The following is a 21497-nucleotide window of genomic DNA, read 5'->3' as shown; positions in this document are numbered from 1 at the left end:
GGGATGGGTGGGGGGGGGTGGGGGGGGGGGGGTGTGTGTGTGTAGTTATTTAGTTAGATTTACACTCTGGAAACTCTGTCGGTTTAGCTTTTCTATATCAATTGACACAGTTAGAGAGCTCGTTATCTCGGTCGAGAACCATCCGCCGAGAAAATTTCCCGTTCCTGTTCTAGTTTAAAAAAATAATAGATTATAACCGACACTTACTTGAAAAAAGTTGTGGGGCTGTTAAAAACACCAAGCAGCGGACATCTTTTGAGAACGCCATCCCAAAGCACATAAAAACTCCCAAAACAACAGTGACAACAAATGCGAAATATGGTTCATATTCCTTTCCAAAGATAAATATATAATAGAAGATATATATCATAAAACACCCCACCACAAATCCTATCACGTTACCAAGTACTTCGTTTTCGTACGTGCCATTGACGCAAATGCGTGTGAACCACCAATCCGATTCCGTCCGAACTGAGCATGTGCAGTACTGTTTTATTTCGTTGATACATGGTGCAAAAATGCTCTTGATAACATTGAAGAAGTACATGCATGGAGCGCATGTACTGCTGCAGCAATCCGTTACCATCTCGTTTTTCTTAAAAATAAGTTTATAAAAAGAATATGATATAGGCCAATAGGGCTAGTAGAATATCGAACGTCATTAAAGCTCCGGTTTTAGTTTTCTCTCTTTAGTTTTAGTTTTTATTTTTTATTACCGTCACACTCAGTGTGGCGGAAGTGCGTGCGTAAGCCGACCCGGTCCCCCAAATTCTTTATAGAAAAAACAAATGGAGGAAAAAAGAAAAATTATAATTTAAGCCTGTGAGTACCACTTCTGGACATAGAGGTGCCTTGGTCTACATACATTCGTGGTATAGACCCTCAATTTAGAAGAGACTCACACATGTCCCCGACGAAAAAAAAGTGGGCGTGGTCGGGCGTGGCTCAAAATCTCTCGAAAGTGTTCCAGCCAGGAGGGCGAATCTCTCTAAAATCTGACAATTTAAGGATTTCGCAAAGGCTTCCTAGGCCTACTTAATCGATTTTAGAGTCAGGTCTAGGCCAGTACCCGGCCTAGGGGACCATGGACTACTAATATGTAGAAAATACAATTTTTTCTCTCCCAGATGAATTGTGGCTTTTCTTCCCGACGAGGGGAACCTGGCCCCCACCCTCCCCCTCCCCGCTAGCGCCACCCCTGTCATTTGCTGCAGCATTGTGCTCCTCCTTACCATGTTATCTATCCGTCCTTGCACTCCTTTCGGCTTTTTCTTCTCTATGAAACGAAACTCTTCTCGGGGAATATCATCCTTTCGACCAAAGAAATCGCCAATCTCGTCTTCTACAGCTTCTTGTATTCGATCCTCTATTTCATCGCGAACTTTTTCTTTGATTTTCTTCTTCAGTTTGTTTTTTGCTTTATCTTTTGCTTTATCCTTTACCTTCTGTTTCATTTTATCTTTCGCTTTCTTTTTTACCTTATCTTTTACTTTCTTCTTTGCTTTTTCTTTCATTTTCTTTTTCATTTTATCCTTTACTTTCTTCTTTGCCTTTTCTTTCATCTTCTTTTTCATTTTCTCTTTCATCTTCTTTTTAACTTGCTTTTTAACTTGTTTCTGTGCTTGCTTCTTGGCCTGTTGTTTGACAACCTGTTTCCCCGCTTGCCTTGCGACCACTTGCATTTTGATAGATGTTTACAGTATACTTTACTTATAAAAATTACAAATTAAAAACCTAAAATGTCTTGTGTATACTCACGGCATTATCGCCAACGCCTATTTTTCCCATAGAAAATGAAATTGCGCTTAGCGTTCTTATTGGTTAAACATTCTAAACACGCGCATTACGCAGTCTGCATACACGCACGACGCCGACTGAACAAACGTCAAGCCTTCAGGTCCAATGCGTAAAAATGACATCATGGCAATGCCGCAATGGCAAGACATCACAACTCATAAGAACATGCAAAGCAAAATTGAGTTGTCTCTATTATACAGGGTGTTAAATGTAGAAATAGTATCTATGACTCTTGAAATGGGGAGGGGGTGCAAAGGTAATGCGGGATGGGGCTCGTGATTTGGTGAGGCTGAGCCGCATGGCTCGTCGTGTAGGGGTTGAGCTAGCTCGTAATAAGGTGATTTGAGTTGAGGTGATATTTATTTTTAATATTATTTTTAAATTCCTCATTTTTTCGTCATCGCGAATACATCGCGCACCGCGATAAAAATTGAATTGTAATTAAAAATTACTTTCGGAAAACAAGCTTAATTAGAACCCGAAGAAAGTTACATCAAATTCAATATTAAGTAGGCCTATGAACAATTAAAGCCCCATTCCCGGCAAAATTTCAGTTTTTAAGAAAAATCAAATTTTTGTATAATGTTATAAAGATTTATAAATATAATACGGAATTGCTAGTTTAAATGAATTTAGACATTCCTAAGAACGAAAAAAATGTAAAATAAGACTGAAATTTGATTTTTTTTTTTGTGTTCCACACAAAAAATAAATGCGGATGAATTTTTCATGTTGATTTTGCGATAGGTCGTGAGAAGAAATATCGTAGGCGCCGAAAACATTAGCCTATCCAATGCTGCTAGGCTAGGCCTAGCCTTACCTCGATTTTGGTTCTGTTATCACACATAAAAACGGCCGACATGATATTTTCCGTTGCTAGTATTGACACTTGTGAATATAATAATATTTCACAGGAATTATTTCAAATTTGTTAAAAAACTGATTCTGACTGAGATTTTGACACTTAAACAAACATTTCTCAGCCTAACCGAACGACCGCATTGTGCGAGATGCGAAGTACAAAAAGTAATCTCGCGTACTGTAGTCGTTGTGTCTGTCTCTTATACACATCTCGCCTGTTACGACACTGGCTAACACGCCAATCATCCCCCTCCCTCCAATGAAAAATACTTTTCTACGCCACTGATACTGATCATATCACTATAGCAACCGATGACTGCTACAAACAGTTGGTTATAAAAAAAACTAAAATTAAAGACGGCGATCATGCATCGTACACTAAATGGAAAATGATATACTTAGGTTAGATTTAATGCATTCAAAAATTTCTTTCGGGCCTTGCAGGCCCTCAGGAAATTTTTTCAAGCATTAAATCTAATCTTATAATAATTTTCCTATAGCATACGGTACTATGCGGAGCTCTACTAATTGCTTGAATGGTGATGCGGCCGCCGTCAATAATAGAGGGCGCTGTTTGTGGCGTTTTCTTGTACTGTATTTGTGATTTCAATGGGTTAGTCAACATTTAAGTAAGCTTTAGCATGAAATTCAGTTAAAACTTATTACCAATATTTAATAAAACACAAGGCTTAAAGTTTTTCGGCGAAAAAAAAAATACAACAAAAAGGCCCGAGAGGGATTTGAACCCTCGATCTTCTGTTTACGAGACAGACGCCTTGCCACTTGGCCACCGAGCCAAAGCCAATGCGAAAAGGTTTTTTTGCTTTATTATTGGACAAACACAATTGAAGATACATCGTTTTTCCTGTGCTTTTGAATAGATGCAAGATGTTTTATGGAAGTATTACTGGTTTTCTTTTGAAATATGTATAATACTACTTGCTTAGATGATTTAGGCCTAAGGTTGGTGATAAAAACTTACTGTAGTTTAATTTCCTTACGGTGACGTCACCACTGAAAATCGCGCGACGACGGGATTCATTCAACTTTGAACTTTGAATGATGCGTGTTTTGATTTAATTTCGCGCGCGAAAGGAGAAAAGATAAGGAATTCGACTAGGGGGCCTAGCCTACAATATATCTAAACCAAAAGCCGCAGCCTAAAACAAGATTAAAGGCGGACAAAGCCTGTGAGATGAAAAACTGTAATAAAACAAAATACTGTAATAAATGATTGTGAGTATAGGCCTACTTTTACTATTTTTTTGGAAATCAGTATTTGTATTAGGCCTAGGCCTAGGCCTATTTTAAACCGTCCAAGCTGCCGTTGACAAGGCTTTAGGCCTAGGCCTAGTTTTTTTTTTAGCCTAGGCTATAAGTACTAGCGCTAGACCCTAGTAGTAGTAGTAGGCCTAGCCTAACCAGGTATCTAGGCTAGGCCTACATGGTCATGGGCCTAGCTAGCCAGCTAGTAGGACCAGGAGGAGAGCCTAGGCTAGCCTAGCTAGGCTGGACAGGGTAGGGCCTACAGGCTAGCCTAGTTTTACTTTTATTAGGTTGCGTACTGTAGTCGTTGTGTAGGCCTAGGTAGGCAAGGCCTGTAGGCGAAAGAAGGCCTAGGCTGTGCCTACTCTAGTAGGCTAGGCTAGGCCAATTTATATAGTATTAATAGGCCTATATAGGCCCTAGTAATATGTTATTCGTTCGTAGGTCTATAAAAAGACGTAGTCCGAAGCTGGAGTGGTTATATGACCCCCACCTAATGAGAGGGGACACACACCTCATGATGACGCACCTCTCCCAAACTTACCCCAAGCTTGGCTTCCCGGCCTCAGTTGGTGCGTAACGCCAAAATACTAACAATCTATGAAGAAACACATCCATCTTATTTTTTTTCCCTGATTTTTATTACCCAAATGATGGCATGTATGCCCTTCCTTGGGCCATTCTCATGACCTCTACTAGTGGATGGGGCACACTAAAGACCTATACCACCCATACTGTAAAGTTTTTTAATTGAAGAATTGCTAGGAATATAGGTGCCGGGAATCGTACTTGCTGCATAATTGCATTGGTTATATTAAGATTCGGTCAAAACAAAGTCTAATTTTCGGCAAAATCATCTCGGAAATCAGCACTTATTTCCCGAAAAACACAGATGGATTTCTAGGCCAAATTTTTGTGCAGAGGATATATCCCCCTTCGCAGGCCTTATCATAGAGATTGGTATACCACCACTTACCATTGCATTTGCAAATAGTTGTTTATTTTTATATGTGAATACTTTTTTACTCTCTTTGAGTATAAATATGATTGCTCCTGCATATTACAGTACATTGAATGGCAGCATTCGTTTGAGGTCTGCATATGTCGAATATTGCCATTATTCAAAAAGAAATATAAGGCATGAAGTTTGGAAACCTCTTAACAATATGACTTAATTCAATAATAATTAATATATTAAATATTAAAAATATCAACTTGTTAACTTTAAAAAATAAAGATGTGTTCACAAACTTACGATTAAGATTGCTACCGTAAGTATTAACCCTCTGGATACCGGATTCTTTTGTAGTGCAAACCCTTGAATACCGGATTCTTTTGCAGTGTAACAAGGCTTTTTGCGTTTTTTGAGTATACATCGTTCTGGTGGATTTTTGGGAACTTTCTGTAAATTATACAGAAAAATGTTTCCAAAAAAAAGAAAGCTTTTAGAATAAGCTTTCATTTGATGTATAATTTATATTTTTTTGGAATTTTTTTTTTATAATATAATATAATATATATAATATAATAGAAATGACGGAAAAATGCTACATATAAATCGTCAGCAAAAACCGAAAAAAAAAAAAAATTATAGTAAAAAAAAAAAATAAAAACAAATATTAAACATTCCTATTCCACACAGTTATATAATTTATTTACCCAACCATCCATAACTATATGCACGATCTTTCCATTCAAAAGCATCGACTACCCTTACATTTCTAGGCCTAGGCTCATCTTCATCAAGAACATCTCCGCCGTCAGAACTGCTTGAAGCCCCACCGTCATCATCGCTAACAGGCACGTCTAAGTCTCGCACATCTAAAAATTCACCTTCATCGCTGTCTGAATCAAAAATCAGGTCAATCGCTTGCTCAGCTGTGTACACATCTTGTAACGATTTTAAATTAATATTTCTAAAAATTTTTATATAAGCGCATGTGAGTTCTTCACAGATTTCGAAAGACAAAAGCTTCACGCATGCGTGTACAAAATTTCTGACGTATTGGAGCTAAAATAAAAACAGAAGAGCGATTTGAAAACCACCTATTTTTTAGTCACTAAATTTCGATTGCAGTCTAAAATGGGAATTCTCGGCTTGAGGTCAATTTCAACTACAGTCGAAGACAGTATCTAGAGGGTTAAAACTCCCATAAAGCTATTACATTAATGTTTAATTATCTGTTCTATGTTTTTAGATAAAAGAAATACGTAAGAATGGATTGCGAGCTGCTAGCTACTTGTAATGGACTTGGCTTTCTTGAAGACGGGAAGATATACAAGAAGGAACCAGATTGCTTAGGTAACTTATTAATTACTTATTGATTTGCTTTGCTGTCTTCAATCCACAAAATCAACCACTTTAATCTACAAACTGTACTACTTATGAGCATGTCAATAAGATCAGGTAAAAAGTTAGGTATAATTTCTGAAATCGGAATTGTGAAGTTGAAAGTTAATAAAAGAATAATGTAAAGCTTAGATTAATATAATTAATGTTTTAATAGGAATGTATATTAACAATTGAAGTTTGTTACTTTCACAGAGACAATTAAAGATCTGATTAAGTTTTTGCGACGTGAGGATGATACAAAAGAGGTTCGTCGTCAACTTGGAGGAGCACAAATATTGCAAAATGATCTGCTGCATATAGTGAAGCAGTATCCGGAGGATGAAACGCTTTTCGAAGCTACCATCAGGTAATTAAGATAGTATGGGTGAAAAGGTGCAGTGGTATTTACATCAAGCCAAATTTGGCGTGCATACATGTACATTCTTGGCTTTCATAATTCTTCCTGAACCGTATTCGGAATATACGCCTCCCTCAATATTCACCTCGGGGCATTTATTTTTTCCTCGGATAAACACCCCCTTAAATATCTGTAAACAAATCTAATGGAGCAACATCATTATCAACCCATTCTATTAATGTTCTATTCCTTCCAGTAGAATTACAGTTTTTCTCACCCAGTTGGGGTGAATAAGTCTTTATGATAATGCAGTAACACATTTTGTTGTAGGTGCACATTTACAGTGAAATTAAGCAGTGTTTATTTGAATACATACGTATCCATTTGAAAATCCATTTAACGCCTCCCATGAATATACGCCTTTGCAAAAAATCTCCCTTAAAACCCTTCTTAACTATAAAAGCCCTAGGGCGTTTATTCGATTATATACAGTAAGTTATAGAACTCATACCGCAATTACTCTACTAATTAGTGTGCTAGGTTCAACTGTGGGCTCCGACAGGCTCAGGCAAAACCCACCGAAAATTAATTTTAAAGCATTTGAAATTTCTACGTGTATTCCTCATTAAAAGTGTTTATTTGATGGAAATTGGTAGAGTATTACTCTTTTAGGAAAGTTATGAATTATAAATTCATTGGATATCAGCCATGTACTGTACTGTAGGATTTGAGAAAACAGCTTCCTAAGATTCCAAAATCGGAAGTTTAATATTAGGATTTGTATATTTTAAATAATCTTACTGTACTTTTCAGTTTAATGTAGTGATTGATATTTTGCAAAAAAATGTTCCTAAATATGTTTTCTTTCATAAAATGCAAAAGCATGGAATTTTCAAAATTCCAATTATCAAAAGTTTTGAGTGCTAGCATGAAATTAGAAATTGCGACAAGTATAAGGTTTTGCCAGAGCCGGTCAAAAAAGAACATTGTAGATAAAAAACTAGTAATAAACCAACAAAGAAAGCATTTTGTTTCCATGAAATTGAGTGACCACAAACTACTTTTCCTTTGCAAGGTTGATGGTAAACATCACAACGCCGGCTGAAGTTTGCTTTGGTAAGATCCCTGATGACAAGACGTTTCATCAGTATTACCTTGATACGATCTCTCATCTTCAGCAGTATAAAGAAGCATTTGCAGACGATGAGTTCATGAGCATATTGGCAGCAAAACTCAAAGGGCTGTTGGATATGGTAATAACACTCAACCGTCCCTATTACCTAATTTCATATACCATAATTGACCAAATAATAATAATAATAATAATATGTCGCTCTTATATAGCACTTCATACACAATGCCTCTAAGCACTTCACATTACTACCCCGGTCATTGGATCAAACACATATGGAACACATACTCAGCTCCCTGGGGAGAATTCCATAATATTGCAGCTACAAATACAGTAGAACCCCCTAATAAGGGGACACCTTCTGGAACAAAAAAGGAATATAAGTACAAAATTAGATAATAATTTAATAAAAAGGGTTTTTAAACATTGTGTGAACATGTGTGGTGAATACTAAATCATACTTCCTTTGATGATATTTTAATCAGCCAAATACAAAACTATTAACAGAGTGTTCTTTAACATAATTATCAGAAAGCTACAAATTCAATATAAGCTGAATTTTACAAATGTATAAGACCACACTGGACAAGCAGCCATCAGATTAAAATGTGTTAAAATGGTAGAAACAAGTTAGGGATGATATCCCACTTTGTTATTGCTGACTTTCCATGATTTTTTCAATTTTATATCTTGTTTATAAAATTTTCAGGAATGGGAGGATAGGCGGGATGAGCATACACTTCTAATGGAAAGAGTCTTGCTGTTGATTCGCAATATTTTGCATGTACCGTCCAATCCAGAGCAAGAGATGGTGAGCACCAAACTGCCGTCTGCTTCCATTAAAAGAAATATTATGATGATGTCATATCCCATCCATATATGGGAAAATCACAGGAACTGTATTTGTCACACATAACCTAGTAGTGAGGACGTAGAATTGAAAAAATTCAAACAAATCCATATGTATTTTCTTAACTTGTTTTTCGGGTAAATTTATATAAATTATATAAATCTAAAAAGTTTTAAGATTGTTAAAGCTGTTTAATGTTTTTAAATTTTCGATTACAATTTACATTTCTATTGTATTGTATTTTAACAATCCTCTTTTTTACTTTTTCTGGTTTTTTTTTACTTTTGATTGTTAAGTGCAACATCTGTTTTAATGTAAGGACCCCAACTGAAATAATGTTGTATTTTTAACTTGCTTGGGTTATCCTTGGTATTTTGTCGTATGTTTTCTATGTTAGCTTATTCTTTGTATTTATGTATTTTGATACTGATAAAAATCAATCAATCAACACTATATTTTCTTTTTTGCTAGCGAACTGATGATGATGCATCTGTACATGACCAAATTCTATGGGCTTTTAACATCAGTGGTATTGATAAACTGATCCTGTACATTGCTAGTTCAGAGGAAGAACAGCAGTGGTGTATGCATGCAGTGGAAATTGTCTCTCTCATGTTCAAAGAACAGGTAACTCTTAAAGTCAGGCTATGGAGGAAACATTTGTTGTAGAACTGATTGTTGTAGAACTGATTTTTCTAAGACAAAAAAAAGTAGTTTGACGACAAACTGGGGAACAGTGAATGAGATACAGATTTTTGAATATTTAAAAACTGGGCGGGAAAAGGGGTGTAACCGCCCTATTTAACATCTTTTTCTTTAAAATATCTAAGTACAAGCGTGTGGCATAGCATGTAAGGCGTTCGGCATTCAGTCTTAATGTCGAGTTTAAGACCATGCTTGTCACACTGCTTGCTTGAGCAAGAAACTTTATCTGCCTTTGACTCTCTTTACCCAGGTACCTGGTAGGAGGTGAATGATTCTGAATGAATTTAGTATATTTATTAGATTAGTATACTGCAAGTGTTTCTTCAATGTATAGACTAAAAGTTTTGAAACTTACACGACAGTTGATTGGTTGGTTGACAGTAGGTTGAAGAACCATTTACAGTATACTAATTCAACTAAAGACTAGATTCTTCCAAGTATTTTATATTAGATGATTATTATTATTATTATTATTATTATTATTATTATTATTATTATTATTATTGTTATTATTATTATTATTATTATTATTATTGTTATTATTATTATTATTATAGTGCTGATTACACATATGATTAGGAATGCTTCCCAAGGAGCAGAGGAGGTTGCACATTGTGTATGATTGATTCTGTATCCAATGATCAGAGAAAAAGTAACTTTAGCAGTTCTTCCATAATTGGATATGTGCCCTACTTCTAATAAAATAATAAAATAGATAAAGTAAATAAAATAAATGAATAAATAAAAATATATAATAAATAAAATAAACAAAATAGATATTAAAATACATAAATAAAATAAATAGACCTGGCAATAGCCAAAATCACTCCTCTAGGAATATACATCCTACCTGATAGCAGCTAAAATTTTGGCAACATAAAAATAAGTAAAGTATGGCTAAATAAGAAGAATGACCACCTTTATTGATGCCACACCACTTAAGATGAATAGTCACCCCAACCCACAAATATCTTTTGTTAACCCTCTTAATCCCGGATTTTTTTTGCAGTGTAACAAGTTTTTATGTGTACAAATTTCTTAGTAATTTTTTAGAACTTTCTGTATTTTTTACAAAGAAATGTTTCTAAAAACAAATGTTCCTTGTAGAAAAAGTTTTCACTTGATGTATAAATTATATTCTTAGGATTTTTTTTTACAAAGCACGATTTGAGTTTTTTGAAAATTTCGAAATAAACAAGCTTGAGGCATGCGTACAAAAAAATCTGAAAGCTTTGGAGCCAGAATGTACACAGAACAGTGATTTGAAAACAGCCTATTTTTCGATAGTAAATTTTGACTGCGGTTGGGTAGCCTCAACTTCAAATCCATTTCGACTGGAGTCGAAGTTGGAATCAAGAAGGTTAAATGGGTTTAGATCATTTTATTTTTTATTGGAATAGTTTTCAAAATGAGAACTGAAACGTGTTTGTCTTATTCACTTTAAACTATGTTAATTTTAATTTCTTTTATTAGACACCAGAGCAGTTGGCAAAAGCAGGAGTAGCCAAATCTCTAAGTGAGAGAGAAAATGAGAAAAGGGAGTTGGAGGCCATTCGACTACGAGAACTTGCTAAGCGTAGAGAACAGTTTTTACAAAGGAGTTCCAGGTGACATGGTGTTTTTATTAGAACCAAATTGACCATTTGGTGATATCAGCCCCTCAGTGTTGTGGTTGTTATCAGCTTATACAGCACAAGATGCTGAAGCCTTGTGCTTTACAAAAAAATAAATAAAAAAATACACTCAGGTATACAGTAATCCCACCCCCTACTTAACGTCTAATTTTATGTACCAGCCTTTCCTCGGGCAAAGGCCCAGGGTGTGAATTGAATGAGTATCTTTTAGCTGAGTTTTACAAGTACTGTAAAAAGAAATATTGGCTTTGAATTATAATAATTATTACTATTATTAGGCATGCAGTGCTGAAAAATCGCCATTTAAAAATCTATACAAATCCATTTGCTCATGACAGGCATTCTCGATTTGGCGGATCATTCAGCGTCAAAAACGTGAAGTCAATCAGCGATCGTGATTTGATTTATCACCAGTCGTTGAATCAAGCAAAACATATCAACTTTGACCTGGACAAGAAGCCTGCCAAGAAACCAAAGAACCGCATGCCGATGAATGAGAGAAGTGTTTCACGCAGATCAACTCTTAGTATACGACTATTCTTGAAGGACTTTTGCGTGTTATTTTTAGAAAATTGCTACAACACTCTGATGCATAATGTCAAGGTGTGTTTATATATCTCCTACGATTTTTGATGTAAAGGGCTACTGAAATACAGTTATTTTACTCAATTTATTAATTATAATTTTATTTTTATTTCTTCATCAATGTGAATAAGTACAGGTAAACATAGTTGTTTATAATTTTGTTTTATGATTTTTTTTTTACATTTAAATTTTTGATAATGTTTCTAATTCAGATTAAAATATTATGTTGGATTCTATGTAGATCAACAAAAAAATGTTCACTCACTTGCGTAATATCAGTGATGAAAAATAATTAATGGATCAAAGTGAACAATTTTTAGTTTAATTACAATCTCAGTGGTATAAAATTCAAAGACCCTTGAACATGAAGTTTTAAATGGTTTGCTTTTTCTGACATATTCAGGACCATATCTTACATGAGCGAGCTCAACAGAATGATGAGACGTACTACCTGTGGGCTATGCACTTCTTCATGGAGTTTAACAGGATTTACAAATTTAGAGTTGATATTGTAAGGTGAGCACATGTTTAATGCTATCAAAGATAAGTTCCAGTAAAGAGTTTTGCTTAGTGTTTGAGTTGATATTGGACATTATTTGTATGTATTTATTGGTTTAGTTGTTGATTTATTTAATGAAGTATTTTTTTATTTGTTTATTGATATATTAATTGATTGTCATACTGATTTATTGCTTGATATTTGAGGCTTGCCATCCCAAAACCAGTTTATTGTCGATGAGTAATTAGCATAAGAATGTGGCAGCATCGTATACTTTAGTACAGAGAATCCGTAATATTTATACTCTTAACTTTGTTAATAATAAGTTGATTTTAGTAAATCATTTTAAAGCTTATAAGTTTGAGAATACAAATATACTGTATTATCAAAAATTTTTGTTTTAGTCACTGACGCTGGTTTTGACATGGCAAGCCCCATATTGTTCGATTGACAAATTGCTTGATTATTGTGTGATTTGTACAGTATATTAATTATTTAATTGATATATTTAATGTATTTCTTGATATATCTTGATATACTGCCTGATTTATTGATATATTGTCTGATTGTTTTCAATGCTTGATTGCTTTATTGATTGATTGAAGAGGGAAATTTCAGACAGATGGTACAAAGTAACATTTTCAATTCAATGTTAATTTCTTATTGTTAATATCTCAATTTATTTTTTGTTTTGGTTTCTAGTGAAACGTTCTCGGTGCAATCATTCCACTTCATTGAAACTCAAATCACAAAATACCTGGATATGTTGATGACAGAAAAAAAAGAAGTTGTCTCTTGGTCCAGAAGGTAAGAGACTGATCACTTTCAGAAAAAAATAACCCCATAAATATCTAGTAATTCATTAATTTTGTTAGAAAAATGGTCACAGGTCACGGTCACACAAGTCTGATTTTTTATCCTGAGCATTATAGAAAATAATGGAATGGCCTGCCTGCGTCTTGTTCAGTATTTAGGCACAGGGCAGAAAAATGAAGTGACTACTGTAGTGTTATTCTTGTTATTAATATTTTGATTATCTTTTTATTTGCTACAAGACACATGTTACTGTGATTGATTAATATAATAATTGTTATTATAAGTCAATCGTGACGTCATCACTGTAACTCCCAATGTTATTTACATACTCCCCAGCGTCCGCTAATTTTTCTATTAGTGGACGCTTGGCTTGGTTTTTTTTATTTTCGTGTGCAAAAAAAATCCTCATTTTTTCGTCGCCGCGAATACATCGCGCACTGCGATAAAAATTGAATTTTGATTGAAAATTACTTTTGTAAAACAAGCTTAATTAGAACCTGAAGAAAGTTACTTCAAATTCAATATTAAGTATGAACAATTAAGGAATTGCTTATTATGATCAAATAATTATATTTTCTATACAGGTATAATATTGTAATTACTAAATGTGTAACAATAATTTATAAAATAAAATTTTTAGCTTCTTACAAAAAATAGAATGTAAAAATATATATATAAAATTGGAAAGGAAAACTACAATTCATGTTCACATGTGTTCACACAAAATATTGTTATTTGGCAGACTACATCTGTGTCTTCGATGCTACAAAGAACTTCTGTTGACAGTCGATACAATGGGTCGATCAACGGATGAATCTCTCAGAGACACTGCACACATTATTACAAGTAATGTTGTGTATGTCATCGAATATCGCGAAGTCTTTATAAGTCTACTGAAGAAATTTGATCAAACCAAATTCACACAGTAAGATTAGAAAACATATAATATTTATGTTTTAAAAACATTTTTATTTTGCTCTAGCATAATATCTTGAAATGCATTCTAACTAATCAAGTTTCATTTGTTGAGTGTATGTTGTTGAATATGTTAAAATATTACAAAGATATTAGTAATATATGCAAAAGAATAATTATATATGTAATTGAGTTAATGCAGTTTTAAGTAAAAGTATTCATAAAACATAATATTTATTCATAAAACATACTATTTATGTTTAAAAAACAATTTTATTTTTCTCGAGCATAATATGTTGAAATGCATTCTAACCAATCAAGTTTCAATCATTTATTGAGTGTATGTTGTTGAATATGTTATAATATATTACATAAGATAATAGTATTATAATATATATATTACAAAGATAATAGTAATATATGCAAAATAATAATTATAGATGTAATCGAGTTAATGCAGTTTTAAGTAAAAGTATTCGAAAATTAATTGGTACAATATTCAACAATAGTTCAGTTACTTCCACTTGCATTCCAGAGGATATTTGAAAGATTTAGTAGAAACAACACATGTTTTCCTGAAAATGCTAGAAAGCTTTTGTAAGAACAAGGCTAATGTTATTGTACAGAAGAAAGCCAGAAAGAAACGTAAAAAGAAAAAGAAAGGTTTGTGTGCTATCTTTTTATGCACTTTTTTATATGAGAAATTTCATCATGCCCCAGCAAGGCATGATCACTTACCTTCCAAAGGATTGCTACTTCTCACATCTGGTATACCATGCATAACTATTTACGTGTGAAATCCCTGGTAGTCCACTAATTATGCAACAAAAAGTGTACCTAGGACAAGTAAAAACTTGCACTTATATCACTTGATCCCAGAACACTACTGTTGTAGTAATTGGTACAGATATGGTACTATATACTGTATTAATAGTGTTGTTTTTGGTTGTTATTTCTGTTCTAATTTTATTTCATTCCTTCCAGCATATACATGACAAAAAAAACCACAAAAACAAAACAAAGACAAAGAAAAAGGGAGGCTGAAGAGGGGTAAAAGAACTACAAAACTACTATCACCAGCTCCAACTTTGAAAACTTAAACATCAACATTAAAAATATAATATCATTATTATATATTAATTCAAATATAAAAAAAATTATTGTTTTTGTTGTTGTCATTCTCGTCAGTTTTATTATTTGTATTGTTTTGTTTTTTAATAATATGATTTATTTTGATTGGTGTGGTTGTGGTTCTAGTGTGTTACATTTGCATGATGACAATCTGACCCCTCTTGGGGGAACTAACAAAATGAGGATGATGATTGTCAATTTGTTAATATACCTGAATGAAAAACCAATAAAAGTCAACAGATAACTTGCCCTGCGAACATAATAAATATTGAATTTACAAATCTCCCACAGTTTTTACTGCTATCGGTGTTTATAGTAATTTGCAAACTTCCACTAAATCATGTAGCTTTAAGATGTCAGATGCTTAGCCCATGATATTCTTTGTATGCATATTCCTTTCAAACCTGCAGCTAATAAACAGAATACACTGTCTGAGGATGCGTTGAATGCACAATGGGGAAATGTGTCTAGCTCCTTGTCTGCGATGCTACAAGGTCGGGAAGATATCCCCGAAAATATTACTCCATTTGATGCAGCTTCCGATCAACCAGTTGAGGACCAAAGGTAAGGTCTTGTTACCACAAAGGTGGAGTTCATGTGGTTGGCTTGTGATGTCACTATATGCAAATATAATAAGTGTTGTGTTAAAATAAATTAAGTGATATAGTGACACCTGCTTGAAAGTAGTTGAGGCATGTTCAAGGCTGTAACCAGTGGGTGTGGGGGTGTTGAAAAATGGATCAACTGCCTGGAGCCTATTTAACCATGAGGTAGGAGGCTGTGTAATTAGGCAAAGCTCTTTACCTACATTTGACTCTCTCCACCCAGGAGTACAAATGTTGACTTGGTAGTTTCAAACACAAAATGCAAAAATTACTGTTGCAACATTATGGAATTCTCCTCAATGAGTTTACAGTATGTGCTTGATCCAATGACAGGAGGTAATAAATGTGAACTGCTTAGAGGCTGTCTCTTATACACATCTAGATGTGTATAAGAGACAGATACGATCCGATACATTTAGGGTGTTTAAAGTAGAGAAAAGTGTGGCAGATGATGTCCGAGGATGAACATCAAGTACAAGCCTCAGTTTTGTAATGATTGGATATTTGCAACGACGGAATTACCCCTGGATCCCTATGCACTACAGCAGTAGTCAATGTGTGGAAGGATAATAGTATTATAAACTAAAAATTTAGTATTGGAGTCAAGATAGTTTTTAGTACGTGCTAATAACGAAATTGATAAAGCAAGTTTGGATCTAATGTAAGCTATTTGACATGAGGATGCCATGTCATCTTTTCGTCGAAGATAATACCAAGGTGCTTATGACTTGTGACTTGCTTAAGACTGTGGTTAACATTTATATTAATAGTGTTATTATTTTTTAAGCGGTGAGGAATGCCAATTAACAGTTTCAGTTTTTTCCAGATAGTTTCAGTTTTTTCTGAAATAGTGAAAGCTTGGAAGTCAAGTAAGCTATATTTTCTAGAAAGAAATAATGTGAAGTGAATGCGAAGTATTGTTATCATTCTAAAATACATTGCTGAAAACAAGTCACTTTGTATCTTGACTGGTCATGGACCTTTAGTAAAGGTTTGTTTTGATTACATTTACGTGCATTCAGAATTTGATGACAAGAACGAACTGTATCATGCTTCCAGGAAGATTAATGAGTGCCAAGTATTCTCATCATTCCAAAGAATATCTTAAGACAGGATGATGTACTTAACATTACAGATGGTTTTCAGAATTCAATAGAAGTTTGTTGAATATTGAACCATCTGGATTCAAAGAGAAAAAGTAAGGGAAACAAAATTTAATTCTGAGTTTAGGAAGAAATAAAGGCACAGTTCAATATTATTTGGACATACATCTGTAAAATAAAGATGTGTATAAGAGACAGGTATATAGGTCCCTGGTTTTAAATTAATTTACTTGAAGGTCCAAATTATTTTTAGAGTTGATATAACAGGCCAAAAGATAATATCCGAGATGCAAGCAACCTGAAACTCTTGGGTACAATGCCCAAATCTCCCTGCTACCACAAATTCTTTGAAGGTTTGCTTCGGCCTTTCAAATTCTATTTTTAACAGTGGCGGATTCAAGGGGTAGATGAGCAGGCATGGGCCCACCCCCCTAAATTTTATTTTCATCAAATAAAATAAGGAAAAAAGGAAAATTGTAATCAAAATCAGGTCAGAGAGTACCATTTCTGGCCATCTAGATGTGCTATAATCATAAATTTTACCTTAGACTCAACCATGGTGGGGCCGAGGTGGTGTAGACTTCCTGGGCTCTCTCTATTCCGAATTTCTGGATCCACCACTGTTTAATTTTACTGCAATATTATGACACACAGCATTCATTATAATTATATTGAAACCAAAGACCGATTTAATATTTTGCCAAAAGAAGGCACTTCAAGAACTATTTCTTCTTTGTTTTAAATCATCACAAATTGAGAGTGGCGCCAAGATTTGCTCGACAATGGGGAAAGAGCAATGTCACTGAGTTGCAAGCAAGTTGTTGTAATTCATGGACCTGAAACTCTTGGGTACAGTGGTCAAATCCCTCTGCTGGTGCAAAGTTCACTGTGAAGGTTTTCTATTTTTAATCTTTTCAATACTTATGTATTAATCTGTGCTGTTGTAGAATAAAAGGTGCTTGCACCACTAAAACTGATTTAAATCACCATCAATCATATACATTATGTACTTAAGTATGTTAAGTCTAAATGCACCCCATCGTGTTAGGATTCAATATTTCAACATTAATTATGTCATCATCAGGAATCAGGAATAAGTCTCTTTTCTATTTTCAGTCTCTCTTCTTTTCTAATTTCCTGTTCTAATTCTATGTTCTAATCATTCTTCTCATCACTGTAAGTAATTTCACCCCTTTATAATGGGACCAAATGGGAGGAGCTATATCAATTCCAAGAATTACTATTTTGAATTGATGAATAACTTATTGATTTTGAAGTGATGATAAACCAGGGCTACATAATCATAAATTTTCTTACCTCAGCCCCAACCATGGTGGGGCTAAGGTGGTAAAGATCCTCCTCTGTCAAAGCCCCTCCCTGATCCCCCTCTATTTTAAATTTATGGATCAGCCACTGTTACCTAAATCACATAGAAAAACATTATCCTCATATGTTGCTTATATCAAATTTCAATCTGAATTTCCTTCTTAGTTAAAATTTCTTTCTGTAGTTGACCACAAGTTAGTGCTGCAATGTACCTGTTAGTACCATGTTAATACTGAAAATTTGTTTCATCTGATCAACTTTTGTAATTGTAATCACTAATTATTCACTAATTACTTTGATTAAATATCATTCATAAGAAATTATAACTCAATAGGCACATAGATATAAAGTTTGCTTATACCTTAATTACCTTAACTAAATCTTAATACAATTTCTACTCTGCCTACTGGTACCTAGTGGCAGTCTCAAAGAGGGGTCCCAGGGCCCCATAAGTTTATCCAAAATAATAAAAATTTATGGATCAGTCACTTAAAAAAAAACATTATCCTCATATTTTGTTTATATCAAATTTCAATCTGAATTTCCTTCTTAGTCAAACTAACCCAAGTTGAAAGTTTAAATGACAAATCATTTCAATTCTTGTTAGTACTGACAATACAGTAGTAAGCATATAAGCCTACACTATTTCATTACTTCCTTATGACAAGGAAACATGCAAAAAATTTAAACATGATGGGAAGCCTTTGGTTAAAGGAAAGTCGCTTAATGTTTTATATTCCTAACCATCCCCATCTATAGTAGAATTGTTTTTAGAGTATAAGCATTTCATCTGGCTGATCAATATTTCATCAAACGTTTACTTGTAAATCTTCTGATGCATCTGAAACAATTAAAAAAGAAAATATTTGGCATTTAGTAACTTAGCTTTATCAAAATCAGATTCCTCCTTTTTATAACCTCCATGATATTTTTAACATTTTGATTACAACATGCATGTTTATTCTTTTATTTTACTGGTAAATAGGGAAGTTTGGACTGAAGGGGATGTATTTGGTGCTGTTGACATTGAACCTGAAGATGAGTTTATGGCCCTTCGTGAAATTCTCATGACCAATTTAAATGGTAGGATGCTCTTTCAGTTTCAAATTGTCAGTGGCGTATCTAGGTGTGAGCACTCCCCCAACCCCCTCCCCCAAAAAGATATTCTTTAATTCAAATCACGTTATTTTTCAATTTAGCACACCCTCACCTAATCATCAAGCGCCTCCCCCCGTGCCTCCCCCACCCCATAAGACTACTAGATATGCCACTGCAAATTGGCATATATTCTTTCCAAACATTTGTTCATATAGTTTCATATATTCTCTCTCTTTTGATTGCAAATGTGACTGCTCTGCCTCTAGGGGGCCACTATCTTGGTCGCTGTCCCAGAGCACCCATTGGGGGAAAATGTGTAACCTTCTCCTTTGTTCGCGCCACCTAGGTAGAGTTCTGGGATTAAGCCGGGGCAGTGACTGATGGTTGACCCTTTGAGACTTTGCGTTGTTTACCATAACATATTGTAATTTCACAAATCTTTGAATTACAAACTTTTTATTAATTAACAATTAAGTGATAAAATAAATAATGATTTGGAATTGTTGAAGCGCATAGAATTTTAGACATGCGCTACATAAATATACTGTACAATAATAATAATAATAATTAATAATAATAATAATATTTGATGAAATATGTAGTCCTCTCTTTATTGCTTTCCAACTTTATTGGTTCTACCCTTAGGCCACACTTTGCCCACATTGAAGCCTACTTTTTATTGAACTGAGAGTAATCATGCATGTCAACACTTTATTGCAAGTAAAATTTGTGCCTGTTTTTTTTTTATACAATTTTTTTTGTAAATATGTTGCTGAATAAATTTTGATTAAAGTTATGAGTTTAATGTACTGTAAATGGCAGTTGAGGTTTTGTTCGGTTTCATTAAATGCAGTAAAACAACAGGAAAAGAAATTCCGGGGTATTTATTTGAAACACAAGCTTTTGACTATAAACTATTATTCATAATTTTTTCATTGTGTTACAGGAAGAAAGCATGTTTTCAGTAAACTATGTTGTCATTAAGCCAATTTTTGTACTGCAGCAGTTCCCAGCAAGATTTCAGTCGGCAAAAATCTGATTATTGTATATGTTATAAAGTTTTATAAATGTAATACGAAATTGCTAATTTAACTGAATTTAGACATTCCTAAACATGAAATAAATGTAAAATAAGAATAAAATTCGATTTTTGTGTTCCACACAAAAAATAAATGCGGATGGATTTTTCATGTTTGATTTTGCGATAGGTCTGCAAAGAAACATAGTAGGTGCCGAAAACTTTAGCCTATCCAACACCGCCAGGCTAGGCCTAGCCCTACCTCGATTTAGGTTCTGTTATCACACGAAAAAACGGCCGGCATGATATTTTCTGTTGCTAGTATTGACACTTGTGAAATATAATATTTCATAGGAATTATTTCAAATCTGTTAAAAAAAATGATTATAACCAATATTTTGACAATTATAGAAACATATCTCAGACCTACTCGATCAATCATAGTGTGCAAGATGTGAAGTACAAAAACTAATTTCATTTAAGAGGGTGCATTTTATTGACTGTATAAAGTATACATTAAAGTGAGAGCATTCCAGCGGATGCGATCTACAACCTCTGAATTTGCCTAGTAACGAAGAATTTGAAAATGGTTATCTCCTATGAGAAATATGCATTTTTTCTAAAAAAAGAAATTCTTTTTTAAAGAAATTTTTGCCGGGAATGGGGCTTTAAGTGTTCAAAAAAAGTTCTAATGGTTAGCTAAAAGCCCTGCTTCTTCAAGTTCTTGCTTGATTTATATATGTGAGGTCTCACCACAAAATGAGATGCATCGTTCGTGAAATCATATTGAGATATTCACCAAAAGAGGCCAAAGTCAAAATTATTACAAAATGTTGATTTTAAATAACTTGAAACTTATATTTTATGATTGCACAATTTTTGAGTGAATTTTTGTACTAAAACAGTGTTCTCTGTACATATTCTGTAATCCTGTTCCTATTATTTGTACAGGTTAGTTTATTTTTTAGGTTGATTCTCTCAAAAACGTGGTTGTCATACAAACTTTAAATGCTCATGTCTCTTGATCTACTTATCCTAGGGAAGCCATTCAAATCCAAATTAAAGCTTATAATGTTATCTACCCAAATAATATATTATAAACTCAATTTTTAATTTTCTAACCATTAGAGTCATTTTGTGGTGAGACTTCACATATGATGAAATAGTCAACAAGTGAATTTCCAACAACATATTGTGAAAAAAAATGAATATATAAAATATGGATGCACAATTCATAACTTCTTAGTCCAATACAGTCAACCCACATAGTACAGTTTGTCAAAAGAGAAAATAATATGAGGTTGCGAAAAATGCATAGTGAATACCACAGCTATTTTTAAGGGATTATCAACGTTGTTTTCTTGGTCTGATGGCATAGCACACACGGAGCTGACCTATGCCTATGCCCAAGTCAAGCTAAAAGTGAACTCTAATTACTTAATTTTCTCTTTTTGGTGTTTGTTGGT

General features: G+C 33.9%; 2 protein-coding genes and 1 non-coding gene across 3 annotated transcripts in view; 1 reads left to right on the top strand and 2 right to left on the bottom strand.

Annotated features, from left to right (window-relative positions):
• Positions 1-1682, bottom strand: part of LOC117104061 (DC-STAMP domain-containing protein 2-like) — a 13024-nt gene extending 11342 nt beyond the window's left edge. The window contains exons 1-2 of the mRNA XM_033244717.1: positions 1233-1682; positions 208-331 (exon numbers count right to left, since the gene is read on the bottom strand). Coding sequence (XP_033100608.1) covers positions 208-331; positions 1233-1682 — 574 coding nt within the window. The remainder of the gene's footprint in view (positions 1-207; positions 332-1232) is intronic.
• A 1701-nt stretch (positions 1683-3383) lies between these two features.
• Trnat-cgu lies at positions 3384-3455 on the bottom strand. The gene has a single exon. It is a non-coding gene; the product is annotated as a tRNA-Thr (tRNA).
• Positions 3456-3731: 276 nt separating this feature from the next.
• Positions 3732-21497, top strand: part of LOC117104060 (protein timeless homolog) — a 43624-nt gene continuing 25858 nt past the window's right edge. The window contains exons 1-14 of the mRNA XM_033244716.1: positions 3732-3894; positions 6123-6226; positions 6470-6623; positions 7690-7867; positions 8456-8557; positions 9068-9223; positions 10775-10908; positions 11274-11538; positions 11924-12036; positions 12722-12826; positions 13578-13760; positions 14286-14413; positions 15292-15445; positions 18901-18998. Coding sequence (XP_033100607.1) covers positions 6142-6226; positions 6470-6623; positions 7690-7867; positions 8456-8557; positions 9068-9223; positions 10775-10908; positions 11274-11538; positions 11924-12036; positions 12722-12826; positions 13578-13760; positions 14286-14413; positions 15292-15445; positions 18901-18998 — 1855 coding nt within the window. The 5' untranslated portion in view covers positions 3732-3894; positions 6123-6141. The remainder of the gene's footprint in view (positions 3895-6122; positions 6227-6469; positions 6624-7689; positions 7868-8455; positions 8558-9067; positions 9224-10774; positions 10909-11273; positions 11539-11923; positions 12037-12721; positions 12827-13577; positions 13761-14285; positions 14414-15291; positions 15446-18900; positions 18999-21497) is intronic.

The sequence above is a fragment of the Anneissia japonica genome, unplaced genomic scaffold, assembly GCF_011630105.1.
Source record: "Anneissia japonica isolate Jap-2015-1 unplaced genomic scaffold, ASM1163010v1 scaffold287778_len1315358_cov176, whole genome shotgun sequence".
NCBI lineage: Eukaryota > Metazoa > Echinodermata > Crinoidea > Comatulida > Comatulidae > Anneissia > Anneissia japonica.
The sequence above is the reverse complement of the archived record's forward strand: the minus strand, read 5'-3'. Positions and strand labels throughout refer to the sequence as shown.